At 45.7% G+C, this 18,752-nt stretch overlaps 1 protein-coding gene across 12 annotated transcripts in view; it reads right to left on the bottom strand.

Annotated features, from left to right (window-relative positions):
* MYCBP2 (MYC binding protein 2) overlaps positions 1 to 17,595 on the bottom strand; it is a 3,160,061-nt gene extending 3,142,466 nt beyond the window's left edge. For 9 of the 12 annotated variants that reach the window (XM_069639716.1, XM_069639722.1, XM_069639719.1 and 6 more), the window contains exon 1: positions 16,698 to 17,594. In XM_069639716.1, the coding sequence (XP_069495817.1) occupies positions 16,698 to 16,972 (275 nt within the window). In that variant the 5' untranslated portion in view covers positions 16,973 to 17,594. Of the gene's footprint in view, positions 1 to 16,697 lie in introns of all 12 variants that reach the window. The other 3 variants (XM_069639721.1, XM_069639717.1, XM_069639718.1) reach the window with 1 other exon arrangement.
* Between the last annotated feature and the right edge of the window lie 1,157 nt (positions 17,596 to 18,752).

Raw genomic sequence — 18,752 nt, 5'->3', positions numbered from 1 at the left:
TCCATCACCCCGACACAACCACTTTGTGACAACATCACCAACCACCGGAGAGCAAAAATAGGCACAATCCAGGAGACCATCAACCTAGCCTCGGCAAATACAACCACGACTGCTGGACGAAACACAGATTACAGCAAATCTCATCCATCTAGAACCAATCACAGAGGAAGCATTTGCCACACTGACCAAGGACACCAACCTTGCAGGATCTCCAAGGGAGCCCTGTCCCCCCGGACATCTTCAAAGGAATCCTCAACTATAGAACCCAGGTGACACTTCCGGAACCTAATGAATGTATCACTCAAAAGAGGAATAGTACCGTATGCCTTCAAATCAGCATACATCAAACCACTGATAAAAGGAATCAGAAAGCGCAGAAGACCCAAGCAACTACAGAACAATATCTAACCTACCCTACCCAGCAAACATCCTGGAGAACCACGTATACAAAATAATTCTTAAAGACGTTGAAACAAAGGGAATACTCGACAGATCACAAGTTGGATTTAGACCAATGAGAGGAACAGAATCAGCACTTCCATCGATATGGGACGACCTGAAAATAAACGCAGATGATGCCGTCCAAACAGCCCTCATACTATTGGACATATCAGCTACTTTTGACACAATCAGCCAAGCGCCACTAATAAAAAGACTGACTGAATGTGGCATGCAGGAACCCGCACTAAAATGGCTTACCTCATTCCTAACAAACCGAACTGAAAGAACCTACCTCCGTTCACCTCAAACATGAAAAACATATCCTGTGGAGTCCCACGGGGTTCCAGCCTCTGTCCTCGACTATTCAACATCTACATGTGCCCACTGATGAAAATCATCCGATCCCACCGACCAACTATGCAGACACACACACACACACAACTGATTGCGAAATCAGGCAGGACTCAGAACTCAGACAACTGCCTCACAGACATCCAAAACTGGAAAGACAACGAACAGCCTCAAATTGAACCCAGCAAAAAAAGAAATAATAATCTCAACTGCAGGATTCGACGGAGGAAACCCACAAGTGGACTAGCTGATTGGCATGAGAACGCAACGAGAGATTACTGATGTAGTAAACAACCTAGGAATACTCACAGACAACAGACTATCACTGCTTCTTCCTCCTACGACTGCTCAGAGGATTACTCCCCTACCTCTCCTTCCCACACACAACCCTCACAATCATATCCCTGATACTCACAAGAATTGACTATGAAAACAGCCTCCATCTAGGAATGCCAGAGTGAATTACCAAGAAACTCCAAAAGGGTGACAAATACAGCAGCCACGATCCTAAGACTAAATCGAAGAGACCATATCACTCCAGCACTGAAAAGACCACACTGGTTACCAGTAAAAAAGCGCTTCAAATTCAAAGCACTCTGCATCACCCACAAAGCCTTGCACAGACAAAGAGCAGAATTTCCCCAAAACAAGATTGGTTGGTACCGCCCAACAAGGGAATTAAGATCCAGCAACAACCTACAAATAGAGGCAAAACATTATGAAAAAAAAGACATTCGGAGGAACAGCGTTCTCACGTCCAATTGCGGACATCTGGAACAACATGCCCAAAGTAATTAGAACTAGAGAGGTCCACACTACCTTTAGGAAACTTCTCCAACAGAAAATGACAACCAAGAAGGGACACCGCAACATCAACAAACAACTAGAGAGGAGACGAGAAGGACCAAAAGGACCACAAACAAGAACCTGCCTAGATACCGTCAAGCAGCAGCCGAAGGGTCGCACCAGAGAGGCCCCCCCAAAAAAAACACAGACTCTTAACCCTTCTCCCTTCCTGCTCCTCTTACATAACTGATGCCACTATATCCAATTTTAGATTAGCCACACCCATACAAAACAAGCAGAGAACCATTACTATGTTCCACATGAGAGTAAACAACACAGATAGCCCAAAACATCAACAATGCAACTACCCACCAAGTGGCCGGATTACCATACAGCATTGACCACCGTGACTCTCGCTCCCTTAGGGACACCATCTAACCAGTGGACATGACCAACCCAACATATCCACAACACTCACCAACAGCAACATAAAATTACCACACAGCACGGAATCTTACCCATACAGTTACAATGCATGAGACTTCTCGCAAAATACCACATGCAAAACAATAATCAGAGAGGCAGAACGCACTGGTAAAGATGACAGTATTTAATGCACCAAACCCTGGTCAAAAACGGCCAGGAAATGAATGGGGGTGAGGGGGGGGGGGGGGGAAATCAGGTACTGGACACTATACGATGTAGAGGAGGGGATACAAACTGTTTCAAGACTATGAATTGATACTATCCACGCGTGACACACTAGGATATAAAGTGTGCGAGAAATGGGCAGTTGATGTGGGGCAAACTTTCACTGGCACTGAATGGATGCGAGCTCTGGTATACACCAAGCGAGTGTCGAGGAATTCTAGATTGAAGCTCACCCAACTATGTCCTCCGTAGAGCCTACCTGACCCCACACGGAACCATAAAATTTAGGGGGCAGGGCGTTTTGGGTTGCCCCAGGTGTGGACATGAAGCGGCTAACTTTTTCCACATGTTCTGGGCCTGCCCGGTTGTCGGGAGGTTTTGGCAAGCTGTGATTGACATGGCGGCGAGTGGTGGTATTGCGATGCAGGGCTGGTCCCCAGAGGCGTTCCTGCTGAGATTGTACCTTTGGAGAGTTGGAAAAGTGAGACACATTGCTTGCAGGGCGCAACTTTTAGGCCCTTTGGCCAAACAACGCATAGCTAGGCTTGGAAGGTACCGGGGGGGGTCCGCGTGCTGAAGCCTGGCAGGCTGACCTGGTGAAATGGGCCCTGGCCGAATCTTCAGCCTGGCGCCGGGTGGCGCAGCGGGGGTCCGGGGATGGGTGCAACGAGGTGAATGCCTGGGACGTTCTGGTGTAGACGTTGTTCCGTCCGTCAGATGAGCTTCCTGCGTAGGTCATTGGCTAGATTGGGAAGCTTGCACAACCGTATACAGACACTTGGCGAGAGTGAGGCGCTCAGAGGTGGAACGGGGGGGGGGTCCGAAGGGGAGGCCTAGCAGGAGCACCTGTGCACACTGGTGAAATAGTTGCCCAATCAGACTTCAGAATTAATGTTGCTACCGAGGGTGGTTTGAACTGGGATGTACTGACCCTCATGATAAGTCGATCAGACCAGAAATCGGAGAGCCAACGACCGTCGAGAGCCTGTTAGGGGGGTGGCTAGATAACATGTTTGTGGGAGGAAGGGGAGTAGGAGTAGGGATGGAGTGTAAGAGGTACTACCACATGAAACGTGCTGTGGTAGGGGTGGTCACCTGCCTTTGTCTGCATGCAACAGTTTTTCGATGGGTGCGCGCTACATTATGTTTACTGAATGCCAATAGAGGTTTTAAATAAAAAATGAAAAAACACGGTGGGAGGTGACGTGGATGGGGTTTGGGTAACTGTTTTGTTTTCTGAAAAAGCCAATAAATACAAGTTAAAAAAAACGATTACAGCTGCCAGTTCCTCCTGGTTCTGAATCTATCCTCTCACACTTTTCCCCACTAACCCCACCCCTCTCTTGCAGAGCCACGTGAGTGCCTGGAAACCACACCTGGGTGGTAGCGGTGCACAGTACAACATAACATAACTATATCCTGTTTGGCAAAGGCCACAAGGTTTACAATTTTTTTGTTTATATACTAGCCTGTAATTTCATTCCTAAAAATGTAAGTTGCTACATGCATAATTAGTATTACTACTGTAAAACAATGCATTGTCTGTTTTTCAGTAAAGTTGAGGTTAGTGTACCTAAATCGCAGTGTCAACTAGATTTAATTTTATTGGGAAAAGTGCATCATATTGACAAGTGAACACTTTTGAAAATGTACATGATCACATGGCCAAATAATTTTTATGGCAATCTTAATTCTGTGTGTGGGTAGTAGGTGGGCACAACTGTAGAATTGGTTTTCAGTTTTGTAAAAAATAAGTAGATATGTTGTGGTACAGTGATAACCGTTTCAAGGTGCTGCCTGTTATTGGGGATCCTGTGACACTGGATCAAAGTACAAATGAACAGGTGACTGAGTGGAACCACTAGGTTTGCCAGGTGCTCTCAATTGGTTCCTAGTCATTGCATCGAATACCTACCATTGACATACCATTCCATCTAAAAAAATGCATCCAAGAAAATAGCATCGAATGCATTTTTTTTTTTTTTTTTTTATAGGGGGCCCCCCCAAGCCCCTTTTTTTAACCTTTGAAATCCATTATAATTAAAGTAAACTCTTTACCTTTTAAAAAAATGCATTTGATGCTTTTTTTTTTTTCGATGCAATTTTTTTGATGGTAAGGCATTCAATGGTATTGCATTCAATGCAATGAACAGAAACCCTCTCAATTTTCTCTTCAATAAGATGCTAAATCCATATACTTCATACTGTGTTAATCAGTGAGTAAAGAAGTTAATCCATTGTTGTCTTCCGTAAAATGCCCAAATTGAAAATATCATTTTTCATAGAGGCAGAAAATGAACATTCTCAGCCTATGAGCTCATTTGCCAATGCATTTCGGAACCATGTTCCATCTTCAGGGCTGAGCTCTTAATATGCTGTTTCTGTAGATCTGGGCTGTGGTGGATATTGTCCATTAGTATATGCGGCGGATTCCTAAATCTGAAATTCATTTAATCTTAATTCTGTGACCTGCTGGTTGCATACTTCTGTGCAATAGGGGCCTGCTCGTGGGTTGAGCACCTAACTCCTTGACATTCTATCTCATCCCCTTGTACAAGCTACATCCTGAAAGTGAGATGGTCGCAAAATATTCCACATTGTTTGCCACATTCTCTGCCTGCTACACCATCCACTCTGCTTAGTCTGCTACTTCTTTCCTCTTACATAATGAATATACAAAGCGTACTAGGAGGTTTATACAAATGAGTAGCCGGAGGGGGCATGGCTTAGTCTTCCGAGCTAATGAGGAGGCACAGAACGGGGGAAGGGGGAGCGAAATGTACACAAGGCAAAGCCCCTGCTCCAAGCCTTCTCTGAGCGGGAGGCCGCCATCTTCCCATGCCGGGTGTAAGGTAAGGGATCCCTGTGCCGCCACCCCCTTTTTCTACTTATATTGTCCATGCCACTTGCTTTCACGTCCTTCTCCCTAGCAAGCGCCGGGAACAGTACTGTTCCCGGCGCTTCCACGACACGCGACTAGCCTCCATGGAACGGGAGAAGTGACTACATGTAGTTCCTTTCTCCCATATCCTTGGCAGCCATTATTTTATGTTTGAGAAACGGCAAAGACATCGTTCCACAACTTAAACACTATTAGTACCTGGGTTACTAATAGCAATATTACCCGAGCAGGGGGGGTGCGGAGGGGGGGCATTCCCGGGCCAGGAAATGCCCCAGGGCTTATGTTAAAGCTCCTGCTTCACTCGGGGTTGTAACTGCTGCCACGGGGCAGTGCCTGGCCTGGTAAAGGCCCCCTGCTCTAGAAATATTGCTTAAGTTGTGATCAATAGTTCCACCCAGTCGGTACATCTACAGATCTACTGCAATACTATAACACTGTAGTTGGCCTCCAGAGCTCGCTTTGCTCCACAATTGAGTTTGCATTTTAGATTACCACCTGCGGGAGCAAGCAAGCCAATCCAGAGGTTGGGAACGCAAGTGGAATCTGCAAGTAGTCGCCTGCATTGCATGCCAGGTCACTGCCCAGCCTTCACCCTGCATTGCATGCCGGGCTGCTACGACTCTGCCCAGCCTTTACTAAGTCCCTGGAGGTGGTGCCCCAGGACAAATCTCCACTAGAGAGCCACACCTCCAGATCCTGGAAATAGTGATTTCAAATCGCAGACATGTGCAAGTTCTATTTTAAGGTAAGCATGAATTGGACAAAGGCTGGTTCTCTTAAAAACAAAAATTATCAGCACCCCAGAAGTATCGCTTTTATGGGTGTGCAGAGCTGGAATACTGCTCTTGGGCCTACCTGGCTCAGGCTTATGGACCTTTAGCGCCCTGCCCTCCCCAAAAGTGAAATTTAATGTACACTGAGAACAGTTGATATGACAGACAAGGGTCATCTCATCCGCCTGAAGTTGACTCATACCCTGCCTGCTGCAACACCATGCTATGTACTTCGTCTCAAGTGATGACTTCTCCTTTAACATTGTTAACTTTTTGATGCAACTTCTCGTTGCAGAGCAAATGATAGCGCAAGTATAAAATATATGGGGCACTGCCCTATGCAACACTGACTGCACCCAGCTGCACAGTGCCTTGCACTGAACATTTTTAGAGCCTTATATCTATTTATTGTTTCCACCCATGCAGCTAACTTTCACATTTTGCAGACCCTCATCTCACTAATGTTTTACCTCACCGGTACACTAAAATGCTGTATTATCGCTCATTTTATGTCTTGGGTACAAAAAACTTGGCGACATATAAAAGGTTTATAATTGCTAGTCAAATAAGTGTTTGCTAATCAAGAAAATGTTAATCAGCAAACTCTGCTAATCAATTTTCGAAAAACTGAATTATGCCTTGACATAAGTAAATTGAAGAAGAATAAGCAATTGCATAATTTACTTATCAAATACCAAATTACACCTTCTCACCAGGGCCATTTGTTATTGCACAGCCATCTATATTCTAATAGCTATTATTTTAGCAGCAAACTGTTGCCCTAATTGCGCTGTGCTCGGTTTTTTGGGGTGTGGGGGAGGGATTGAGTCTCCCGGCAGCTATGTTAAGTTATACCCACAGGAGTCTACATTGCATAACTACTTTTATACTTTTCATGACTTATTTGCCGGTCCTTGCACTGGCTGTTAGTATAACCTCATTCATATGCGGCAGACTCACATAAAGCTCTTGGCCTACGGTAGTGGAGTTTGCATGGAATTGAAAACGTTTCAATAATGATCAACCTGAGCGAGTGTCAGGTTTTCAATATTTGAAGGAATTTGTAAGTCGGACCATATCTCCTCTGCTCCGACTCAGTTATTTGCAAATATTTAAATTCACTATAGGGTCTACTGTTTAATAGGCCACACTAGGAGTATGCCCTCAGGCTGGACAGTCCCAAAATTTTTATTTTGCAGTTTGACCTGCAGCATACATTATGGGAAGGCCCGGGCAAATAAGCCACCTAATCGTTGAAGTTTGTCAAATGACACCTCGAGCTCCTCATGCATTCCATGATTACATAGTGCACAAACCCAAATTTTCTAAATCCTAAATGTGCACCTATGCCAGGTTCAAAGTGCGCTCTCGTCATTACCCATTGGTGAGTAATAACTCTTGGTGATGGGGAATATACGGACCCACTCGATAGTATTTCATCACATCACCAAGCTGCCTGTTTGCAGAAAACGGCAAATGGCTGCGCTGGCTCTTGTGCGCACCAGGACCTCAAAACTGCATTTTTGCAGCAACAAAAAGATGGCTGCACAGTCCTGCTAAGTACACTTCAGGCAGTATGGAACAAGGGGACACACTGAAGGAGCATGCCAGTGTGCTCTGAAACATAAAAAGGGAATAAAGTGAAAAGGCAGCACTGCTTTGTTGAAACCCCAAATTCCCCTTCAAAATTAAACTTTTTCACCCTTTAAAAATGCTGCTTTGACGCCAATTCCATCCGTTCATTCTGAAACCACTGTGATTAATAAGACCCTGCCATGTCCAGGATATTTCTTTGTGCCTCAGCAAAACCAGGCATGATTTCTGAATGACAGACCCTGTCAAACCCACTCAGAGAAATCCACAAGCAACTGAACTTTCACTCGCACAGGAACACGCGTTTATTTCTTTACAAAAGTATCCAGGTTCAGCAGTTCAAAGAGACTAACTCTCTGAACCAGATCAGTTTCAATATATCTTTGCTTCAGACAAAACTCCTACTTTCAAGATTAGGGCTACAAAGGCAGTGTGGGAAAAGACAGTGTGGGAATCTGATGGAGCTGCCAAACTGAATTAAAAGAAAGAAATGCTAGCTTTTCACCATACATGTACAAATTGGCTTTTTCAAACCGAAGGAAAAAAAATGGCCCATTTAAAAAGGAAATTGTTGAATGAAAACTTGCCTTATTTAGCAATGTAAAGGGGTTGTGTTGTTGGTGATAATACACACAAGGGCTATTTTAGTCCACAGTTTCAGGACCCAAAATAAGAAAATAAAAGATTTGAAAACACCTGTGCTGAATTTGCAAGCTCCTAAAAAACAGTTATTCCAGTTGACAGCCCTGAAACTTACCCCTAGGAAGGGAGTCACACCATAAACTCTCAGCAGAGACTAACACCCCACTGATAATTACAGGGTGGGAAAGAATCTAGGCTGGGCTGAACCCACTGACAATGGAGCTCCCAGGGCCAGGAAGTTTGACGTGGCCATAAAACCTTCAATCAAACTGAGAACCCCCATCTTGCTTTGAAGGAAATTACAGTTGTTAGCATTTGAAGGAAGGAAAAAAAATAAAAAATTATCACATGACAAGGGACTGCCATTTATTTCCAAAGACTATTTCATAAATAAACTTTAAAGACTTATCTCTGCAGCAAGACTTTGTAAAAATGTAAGATTTTTGCAGTGTAAAAGTGAATTTTTGGGCTTTCTTTTAAGACTTGGAAGAATTCATTGACGCCCTGGGGACAAAAATGGCAAAATATGGCAGATTACAAGAAAAACATCCATGTTGCAAATGCAAATGTGTGTACATACATCCCCTATGATAATCCACACCCATGTATAAAGTTCTAGAATTTTGAGTAATATAAATCCCATTGAAAAGCATGAAAATCTGGTAGATGGGCGAAACAAGGTCTCACGGACTGGAGGATTGGACTCCAAGGTGCTGCACAGAATATGTAACCTGTGCATATCATTTTCTAAGAGATTGCAATTGTATAAATGTATGTTTGTGGCAAAATCGGATTTTAGTGAAAGTAACTGTGGGAGGTTTTTGGACATTGCAAAACTCGCACCATAAATCTGACTTCATTTTCCTGAAATCCAACCAGCAGAGTGCGAGGCAGAGCCTATCACCCATGTCCAATCCCATTGTTAAGAGGCGTGTGTAGTTAAGCCTGCCCCAGTCATATACTTTGATGATGTCACTAGGCATTATAAATAAGAGTCCCTGACAAGATTCTAGACACACACTCTTCCCGACGTTCCTGCGCTGCGTTCCTGTTCCATCCATCCAGATTCCTAATCTCAACTGCAAGGCCAAAACATTGCTGACCCTACTCCAGGGCCCACTGAAAAACTCAAGCATTGCCAATCCTGCGCCAGCAAGGCCTCAATTCTGAAAACCCACTAATCTCTCATTAAAAAAGGGAAAGCTGTGGTGTTTTTTGGGAAGCATACTGATACCACCAACTGCATGCTTGCTGCAAACCTGCCATCAAGCAGATCTTTAGTATCCAGTGACCAAAATTGCCTGTCCAGGGCCAGCTGTTTGCCTGGCGCCCTGCCGTGTAGTGACCAGAACCCTTGCACGTACAAAATACCAAACTAAAGTGGACTGTATCATCCCTACCCCATAGCCTATCTTATCGTTGTCCATATCCCCCTCTTCAAGTCATCCTATCCATATCCTGATAACTTGTTCAAACTGTCAGAATCATTCTTGCAACCCTGCTCTTGATTTCTAGTGCTAGCGCCATCTCTTTAGTAATTTTGCCTTGTGTAAACCTAAGCCATTAGTCCTATTTCGAGTGATCATACTGGTTCCCCCACGGTTGGGTGTTGGGGTGACATGGTTGAACTTGCGAATCAACCCTGGAGCTTACTGTGTCCCTCTTTGGTGGCCTAGCCTGAATACTCTAATGTAAAGTAAAACTGTTATTGTCACAACTGATTTCCTTTCCTTTTTCACCGCTCCATTTTACACAAAGCGCACCTTTTATATCTTGCATAACTCATTCAATTTACCAGCTATAGACTCTGAATCAGTGTATTTCACCCATTTTTATTAAAAACCGTTTGGTTAATTTTATGCAGGAATGGATAAAATGCAACTTTCACACGTCATTTTGCTGCAATCTGTTTTAAGCTTTCCACTCATTTTTGAATTGCATGCTTTTGGTAATCCATTCTTTGTGATTGTTAGTGTCTTTACATTGTTGCTTTAGTGAGGAATTATATGTGCTTCAAGGTTTTCAACACACATTCAATATTTATTTGTCCATTTCTGAGTGTCATTTCATAACATTGCAAGGGGTTTAAATCTGTTTTTCTCTCTTATTTGGGGAGGGAAGTTTAGATTTGGATTCTGTTTCTTGCCTCTCATTCCTCATTACCTGCTGCTTCTGTTTATCCACTCAGAACTGATTTGAGGTTTGAGGGACATTGCAGGGTGCCATCTTTCCTAAATCAAGAAGTGCTCCTATGCAACTGTGCTGTGTCTATGTTCCACTAGAAGGTTAAAAGCATTGCTCACATTCTCATTCTAATTATCACCCCATTGGTGATTGCTGTCCCATATGTAAAAGTGTATGATTTCTTTTGAATTTTAAAGTAAATAAACAAATATTGCATTTTACCAACCAGCCTGGTTCATGGTCCATTGTAACCCGGGGTATTTGGAAAGTGGGTGTGATGAGTGGTGTACCATCTCAATACTGAATCAATATAAAAAGATGAGCATTTCCGTTGTGCGCTGCATACTAGGCTGAGACCAAGGTATGTGTCGCCTGATTGAAATCCTTAACAGTGAGAAAGAAATATTCTGTGCCTGTGTGGAGAATAGAGTTGACAATGGCTTTATGCCTGGCTGGTAGCTTGCAACTTGAAATGTGTACCCCTGACCTAGTCCATTACAAACTATTCTTCCCCGCACCATATCTGCATCTTTTTGTTCGTAGCACCTACCCCTCTTTCTCAGACTTTTCTTTCGCCGGTTTCTTTTCAGTCCACAGACTAATTTCTTGCTACCCTTCAAGAAGGCACAACACACAAACTTTCAGGCAAGTCTGGCTGAGACTACTAGGTGGCGATTTGAAACAGTATAAAAAACTAGTAACATAAAACGAACATGCAAGACCATATTGCTTCGTGCTTTGCTGGTTCTTCCAGCATGAGACACGTCATCGCTTTCTTGTGCCTGCAGTGGACAGAGCCTGCAGGAGCAAGCGCACAGCCCTCTACTGCACATTACCACAATAAACAGTAGCTCAGCCATTCACACTGAGGAATTCAACCATCTGCACGGTGGGCGTGTGCTCGCCTGAGCTTTTTTGAAATGTTAAATGAAATTGAATGATGGTAGATCTATCTATGGAAAATGTGTGGGGCTAATACGCACACATTTTCCTATGCTCGTCGCACGACATACACACAGACCGGTGTACTCTTGGTGAACACAGCAGTCCCCCACAGTCTCATCCCCCACTACCGCCCGGTCATATTGAGTTGGGATCCGACAGGTGGAGTACACGATGCATCTCCAGAAGGGGGAGGGCCAAAAATTCCCCATGCCGGGGCCAGTCTGATTAACTAACAAAGGCTCCATGGATCCGCCCCTGTTGGGCCCTGAAACTGGGGGCAGCAATTTGCATACTAATCAGATTAATTCAAACAGGCCCACATGGGGCTTGGCTGCAGAATCCAACAAAGCCCTTTCATATATATGCACCATGTCAACCTGAAGCCAGCTCCCACCCTCTTTATTGATGGACAGTGAAATGTCATGTCTGGGACTGCATGTTTACAGTAGTCATCCCTGCAGGGGGACCCCATTCACAAGGCACAAGTATGGGGTTTGACTGAGCCAGAAAGTCTCGTCTCACAGCAGCTTCAAGGGAGCTCTGCCGCTTTAATCAGGAACTACAAAGAGCTCCATTAACCAGAGGGACCCTTTGATCCACAACAGACAGAAAGATGGGTGGGACTTAGAATTACACGTTTTCACCCCTTACCTTTTCTGTTGCAAAGCACTCTGGTTATGACACTCATGCATACAGGAGATTGTTGGTGGGGATCCAGTATTGGTTCATTAAGGTAGGCTTAGCCTACACCAATCCCAGTGGTCATTTTTACTTTAAAAGAGGGCAGAGCCCCTCTTTTGCCAGATCATCTGAAGACTTTGTAAGGATAGCAAGAAGAACTCATAATTGAGCCCTGGCTGAAGGTACAGTCTACCTTACATCTTCCACCAGTGAAGGAAGGCCAGGACCTCCAAGGGGGGAAAGCAAGATCCCTCCCCAAAACATCTCCCATGGAACAGAGGGAGATACTGAATCCCCTCCAGGAGCTCCAGAACAGGTACTGAGCCAGCACACACGGCGTGCCCTGCTCTACAGCAAGCTTCCAAGGTGGAAATTGCCAGAGAGTCTCTGAACCCTAAACCAAGAACAAGGCAGCTGCCTGCAACACACTCCTCAGCTTTGGCATGTCCGCCTTAAAATGATGACAAGTCCATTAAAGAAGCTAGGAGAAGTGCCTCGATGAGCATCTACCAACGTTCGCCTTAAAGGACATTTTCGAGCCGCCTGTCGAGCCCCTCAAGCTGCAACCAACCTCACCGCTGACTGTTACACTGCAGTCGCTAAAGCCATCCAAGATGGCTCGACCAGTGCTTCAGAACCACCTACCAGCTCAGGGACAATGATTCCTGATCCAGATACGCTGTTTAGTCAAGCCTGCAGCCATCCGTTTAGCCTCACTTGCCGAACTGGTTGCCACTCGATAACCGCAGCTGCTTCCCGTCCTGAACTCTGACGCAGAAGCTGCAAAGAGACCTGAAACTGGCTCGACCCTCTCAAGAACCAAGAACACCTACAGCACAAGGTACATTGTGGTTCTGTCCCCTTGGTCATTCTCTGAAGGCCCCTAGTGGCTTTTTACGACCCATTGCTCCCTTTATGTTGGAACCAAGTATTCTTGAACTGTTGCAATTATTTACCATACAGACTACCTTCCTGTCAGTAGCCAGAGTGCATCCCTTTTCCATCTTTGAAACTGTCGGTCGTCTGCATTCCTTTAAAGGGTGGGTTGTATTTCGTGGTGTGCTAGAATTGTCTGTTGCGATATACGCCACCATTCAAGCCTGGATGGCCACAAATGGCCTATGCCTTAACGGGGATAAGACAGAGATCCTTATTCTCGGCCAAAAGTCTACACTTGCTAAGTTAGTATCTACATCAATTTTAACATTGACAACGACACCATCCCAGTCTTTATCTTCGGTGAAAACGCTAGGGGTACACATTGATGCAACTCTGTCCATGAATAAACAGGTCAGGACCATTGTCTCCGCCTATGCATTAAGCACCAAATTAATTAATGCACATCTCACAAGCAAAACAATCCGTTCACTGGCTCCCTGTCAAAGAACGTATCACCTTCAAGATTACAACTCACAAATGCTTCCATCGCACAGCGCCACCTTATCTCTCTGACACTCTCCACAGAACCTCTGCCACCAGACCCACAAGACTATGCTACACCAACCAACTTACTGTACCACAAATCAACAAGGCTACAGAGGGAGGCCTAGGATTCCCTTACATAGCTCCAAGACTTTGGAACAAGCTCCCCTATGCTCTAAGAGCAGAAAGCTCGCTCACAGCCTTTAGAAAAAATCTCAAAACTTCTATCGTTAACTAAAACACCACCACTCACTGCCAGACAACTACACAATGCTAATGTCTCTTAATCATGCATGTACGTGTTTCTATGTGGAACTAAGTTCTTTCTCTTGCTGTAACCAGCGCCACGATGCCCCAGGGCTGTTTTGTGCACTTAACAAATATAAATAAAATAGCTATGTGTATAAAACCTTGACTGGACATTCCCTTTTAGCATTGGGTAATTGTAATTTCGCTGTGTTGCAATTAACCAACAATCCACGACCTTTCGGCGATAAGCCTGCTGTTCGCTCCACGGTACCAAAATTGGACAAGGAGATTTATTATTGACTTGTATTTCCAATCTGTTCGGATCCCTTCCGATGTAGTAGAGGTGTGGGACCGATTGTTTAGAAGCGATATTCATCCCTGGACCACTGGTGCCCCAGAAGTAGATTCGTCACACACACGTTATCCCCATGATGTGTAGATTGGGGGGGCAGGGCACGCATCACTAACATGAACAGCCCAGGGCATTCTTTTGAGAGCACATGTATGTAAATGTGTCACTGGTCTCAGCCTAGCCTGGGCTAGGTAACCAGCATGCATTACTCCCATTAATCAGCTGTCAAGTGGTCTTTGACATCTTGTATTCACACCAGCAAGATGGAACATGTGTATCCACCTAAAGAGAGTAAGAGTTTTTGGGTGAGAGGATCCCATCATCATGGGAGGCAAGAACGTTGTGGGACCGCCTATTAATTCCCTGTTCAGAGATTTAAATTCCTGGGCAAGGAAGCCCTTCGGTTCGGTGAGCCTCTGTCACTGTCAAGAACCCCAAAGGAACAGACTTTTTGCTGTGTGTCCCCGAATGTTTATTCACACATAAGTTGGGGTAAAGTGTCTGTTAGTACATCCCGACATTTTTTTTTACTTTGCTACCTGTCCATGTACTGTTGATTATCTGTGTTTATACATCAATCTCGGTGACGGCCCTGCATCGACCGTTGAAGTGTTAGACAGTATGAATGTGGAAGACAACCCGAATGAAATAATAAGTGGAGACATAGCCCAGCTGATGGTAAGCGAGCACGTAGAAGGAAATCAGAGTGGGGAAAGAACGAGGGCAGTAAAGTCCCGAGACCCGGGTCGTTTGGATTATCACCCCAAAGTGGATGCCTGGGGGATTCAGTAAAATGATCGCGTTCTAACGTGCAAGAGGACGGCAGCATCTACCAGATGAAACATGAATCACGTTTACATGGATGTATGTATAATAAATACTCAAGCAAACAGGTATAACCAACTAAACATTCGCCAGCCAACGTCTCGTGTGCGCCAATGGATGACAACTGAACAGACCAAAGAAAAGCAGAAACCATGAACATTGGTCAGGTTGTGGGCAAAAGAACGACCGCCAGCATCCGCAAAAAAAGATGCAGGTGTATTGCACGGAAGATGAGATAAGCAGCCGGGGCTGTGTCAGTCTCCTGAAATAAGCCCATGATGTCATCTTGCAAGTGCATGCAGTGCATCAGAGGACCACTACTACCGCAGCCTTTATCACACAGAACCATGCGAGTCTTATATAGCCCATCCTCGGAATTCTACTCCAAAAGAGCATCCATTTACAGCGACTGATGTCACCCTACGGCCTTTTAGAAAGCTAGCTAAAAGTGTATACCTCATAAGCACACCCACGTAGAAACTCGTGGATAAGAAGCACGAAGCTTGCAAATCTATATATGTTCTGGCCCCGCACCACCACCCTGTCAGTTCATCAAGACAAGGGTCGAAAAGGGCCATGCCCCAGAATGCAAAACATGTGGGCAAGCAGTTAATGACCATCACGACTCATGATGCAACAGAATCAATGCAAAACACGCTGTCAGATTTGAACTTGTATATAGAACAAGTTACTCACTTAAAACATGCTTAGGCAATGGAAGCCCTTTTTATGCGACTGGTTCATCCTTCTCGGGAGTATTTGTTCCCCAACAGCAACACAACTGACACAATTTACTTGCAAATGAAAACCAAATACCTCATCACGTTAGTTTCGTTTTATCTGAAAACCACTTTCAAGACTATGGTATGAAGAAATCTACCACCACCAAAAGAGAGTAAACTTGTGCAAATAAAAACCACATGGAAAGACGGGACGCCAGGGGTAAAAGCTCTCCTCTGTAAACCGTTGCTTTAGTTAAAAGACAGTACGCAAATAGCCATGGTGAAATCGTGGCTCTCTGCCTAATTTGTTGTTACCCGCCCATTCACTGATCAGATCTCCTTATATCTCCACCGTACATGCTAGCCCATAAAAGAACTGGACCGCCCTCTGATCCTATACTGTCTATTGCACTTGTATCCTGTCACCTACTGCATTCTTCTATGTACTATTGAATGTATGCACTTTTGTCATGCAACGATATGTAACCATGTTGTCCATAAGTTTTAATGCGCCTAGCTACCTGAGGGTTCGGCCGCGCTGTACAAACAAACTAAACTAAACTACTACTATCTTTGGTATCGCGCAAAACAGCATCATTGGCTCACTATATACATAATACTAGCGTGTGATACAGGAGGTCAGGGTTGTAGTACGTTGAAGCCTCGTTAGGACAGTATCTAGCACGTGTTGTGAGATCCAGACTTTTGCGGCCTCTAAACCAACCACCCTCACCTCCCGACGGGTGCTGTTGTGGGCTTGCTTGGGTACCGTGAGAAGAAAAGCAGCCCCCCTACAAGTGCTTTCCCGGAATGCCCTCGGCACTGCCGAAAAAGCAGAGAGGTGGGGAGGCCCGGCAGCTTCTGGTGACTAGGCAGAAAGCGTCGATGTCTACAGGGGCTGTCATTTCATTTCGGGTTGACAGAAAGGAGAGGGGGCACCGCCCACGTGCCTGTAGAGAAGGGGCGCGTGCGCTTGGAACACTGACACAACCAGAATACGGTTGGGGATTTGAGGCGCCGTCAGCGATTCAAACGCGCGCCCCTCGTGCTCGCGCTGCCCCCGTTGCTGTGACAGTGAGTCGCCGGCTAGGTCTAGCACATGACTCCCGGCAACACACAAGGCTCCTCCTTCGACAGGGCAAACCCGAACCCTTCATGCCACTATCACTCAGCCTTACCTGCCGGCATGGCCGCCTTGGTCCCGGTCGCTGAGAGCTGCGGTGTAGATCCGCCGATACCTGTCCGCCAGGGCACGGCCAGAAAGCAACAACTGGTAGCGGCTCCGACAGTCGGCGGCCTGCTGCCCGAAACCCACCTCAGAGCCCATGGTCATGCCCGGGTTGCAGGAAAAAGAGGAATGCGGGTGCAAGGGGAAAAACCCGGGTCCGGTTGAGACAGCTGTGGGGGGAGGAGGCGGCGGTGGCGGCGCGGTGGCCGCAGCGCACATCATCATCCGGGTGTTCGGTCACTTCACCGTGCTGTAATCATGGGGACGGGGCGCGAAGCCCACCTCGGGCAGCGCGGCCGCCCCTGCAGTCACCCCCGCGCTGATGGGTCGCCAGCGGACGCGGCTCATCTAATCCAGCCAGTAGGAGAGAACAATCCAGTCGCAAGCGAGCGCTGCCTGACGCCCACCAGGCTGTGCCGCCGGTGTGTTGCAAACGCACTCGCCCTTTTCCCTTCACTTTCTCGTCTCCAAGCAAAGCTGAAATCAACGCAATAGAATATGGCTCCCCAGCAGCTCTCTATTTTTGTCTTGACAGGCGGCCAATCCTCTCCGGTACACCCTTTTGGTCCCTTAGTGATGACAGCGAATCCTTCTGTTCTGCAGTCCCGGTAAAAGCTGCACCCTCAACGCTGCCATCTTAGCTTCATTCTCTTTTCCTGCTCGCCCTGTCTATCTTCTCTCGCAAACACGCCAGGGCTGGGCATGCCGGGAAAAAAGGGTTCCGGCACCGCTCGGTGGTTGGCCCTGGAGGGAGCTAGCTGAGCAGTTCCTGCATTGCAACAGGAAATGCAGCTACGACCAATTGCGGCTATCAATCAACGTGCAAGGCTCACGTTTGTTTCAGACTGTCATCCCCGTCAGCAGTCCGCCACGCGGAGCTCATTTACTCTATGTTTCTAGTAAGAATAGGATGAAACGTGCAGGAGATGAGAACTGCCTCCTTGTCTCATGCATGAATATTTCAGACCGAAATCAAGCGTTTATATGTTTCATTGTATCACAACGTGTTTCTCAGGTTGAGTAAGGAGTGAGCATTTAACGGAATATTTAGCATCAAGATACCCACGTACCTGATGTTACATATGAGTGGTTATTGTTCGTTTTACATGAGCGTTTCGGTATTTTTGTTGTATGCTACAAGTGCAATACTACAACAGCCTAATACATCATTCTGCCTGCAACCTGTTTTTTTTGGTTTCCGGGTACGTTTGGAAAATGTAATGTAATAACTGTCGGACTACTTTGTGATAAGGGAATATACTAGGCGGCTGCCTATAGTGCCACCAGGAGGGATTACCCATGGGGGCGACAGATGGGCTGTTAATTGCACATATAATCCAAAATCGACACTTTGGGGCGACATGGGTCCTTGCAACTGCCCCATTTAAAAAAACATTATTTACTGTTTGCAGATATTTTTGGTGCCTGCGCTTTGTTCTATGCTTAACAACTTTGATGCTGCTACTTCTAAACTTGATTCTCTATTTCTATTGTGTATTTTCTTGTCATGTTTGTCGTTTTCTCATTTTTTGTATATACCAGTTTTATGCAATATGCTTTGATTAATTGTGTCAAATACATTCTAAATGATGTGATCTTTAAACTTTATGTTGGCTTGTGTTTGATTTTTCAAATGTATTTATTTATTTGACATTTGTATGGCACCTATATTCAAGTGTTTCCAGGCGCCACAAGACAATGGGGGGCAGGGAGGGTGGGGAACAGAGGGGAAAACAAAACAGTAAAAACGGTCCTACTAGGCCATGTGACATTCGGATTGTGCAAGTGCAGTGGCAGTAAGTGGAGGGAGGAGTGGGCAGGTCAGGGAGGAGGGCTGGGAGGAGTGAAGGTGTGGGAGGAGAAGTGCAGGGAGGCAGGGGCCCCAGGGGCTGGTCAAGTGTCAGGGGGAAGCCAGGGCTAAGGGTCAGCTAGTGTGAGGAAGGGGTGGACCAGATGCAGGCTAGTCAGCGGAGGGTGACCAAGGGTAAGTGCTGGATTAAGGGCT

This window comes from Ambystoma mexicanum, chromosome 7q (assembly GCF_040938575.1).
Source record: "Ambystoma mexicanum isolate Mex_15411 chromosome 7q, UKY_AmexF1_1, whole genome shotgun sequence".
NCBI lineage: Eukaryota > Metazoa > Chordata > Amphibia > Caudata > Ambystomatidae > Ambystoma > Ambystoma mexicanum.
Note: the sequence above shows the minus strand (reverse complement) of the source record. Positions and strands in the feature narration are given on the sequence as shown.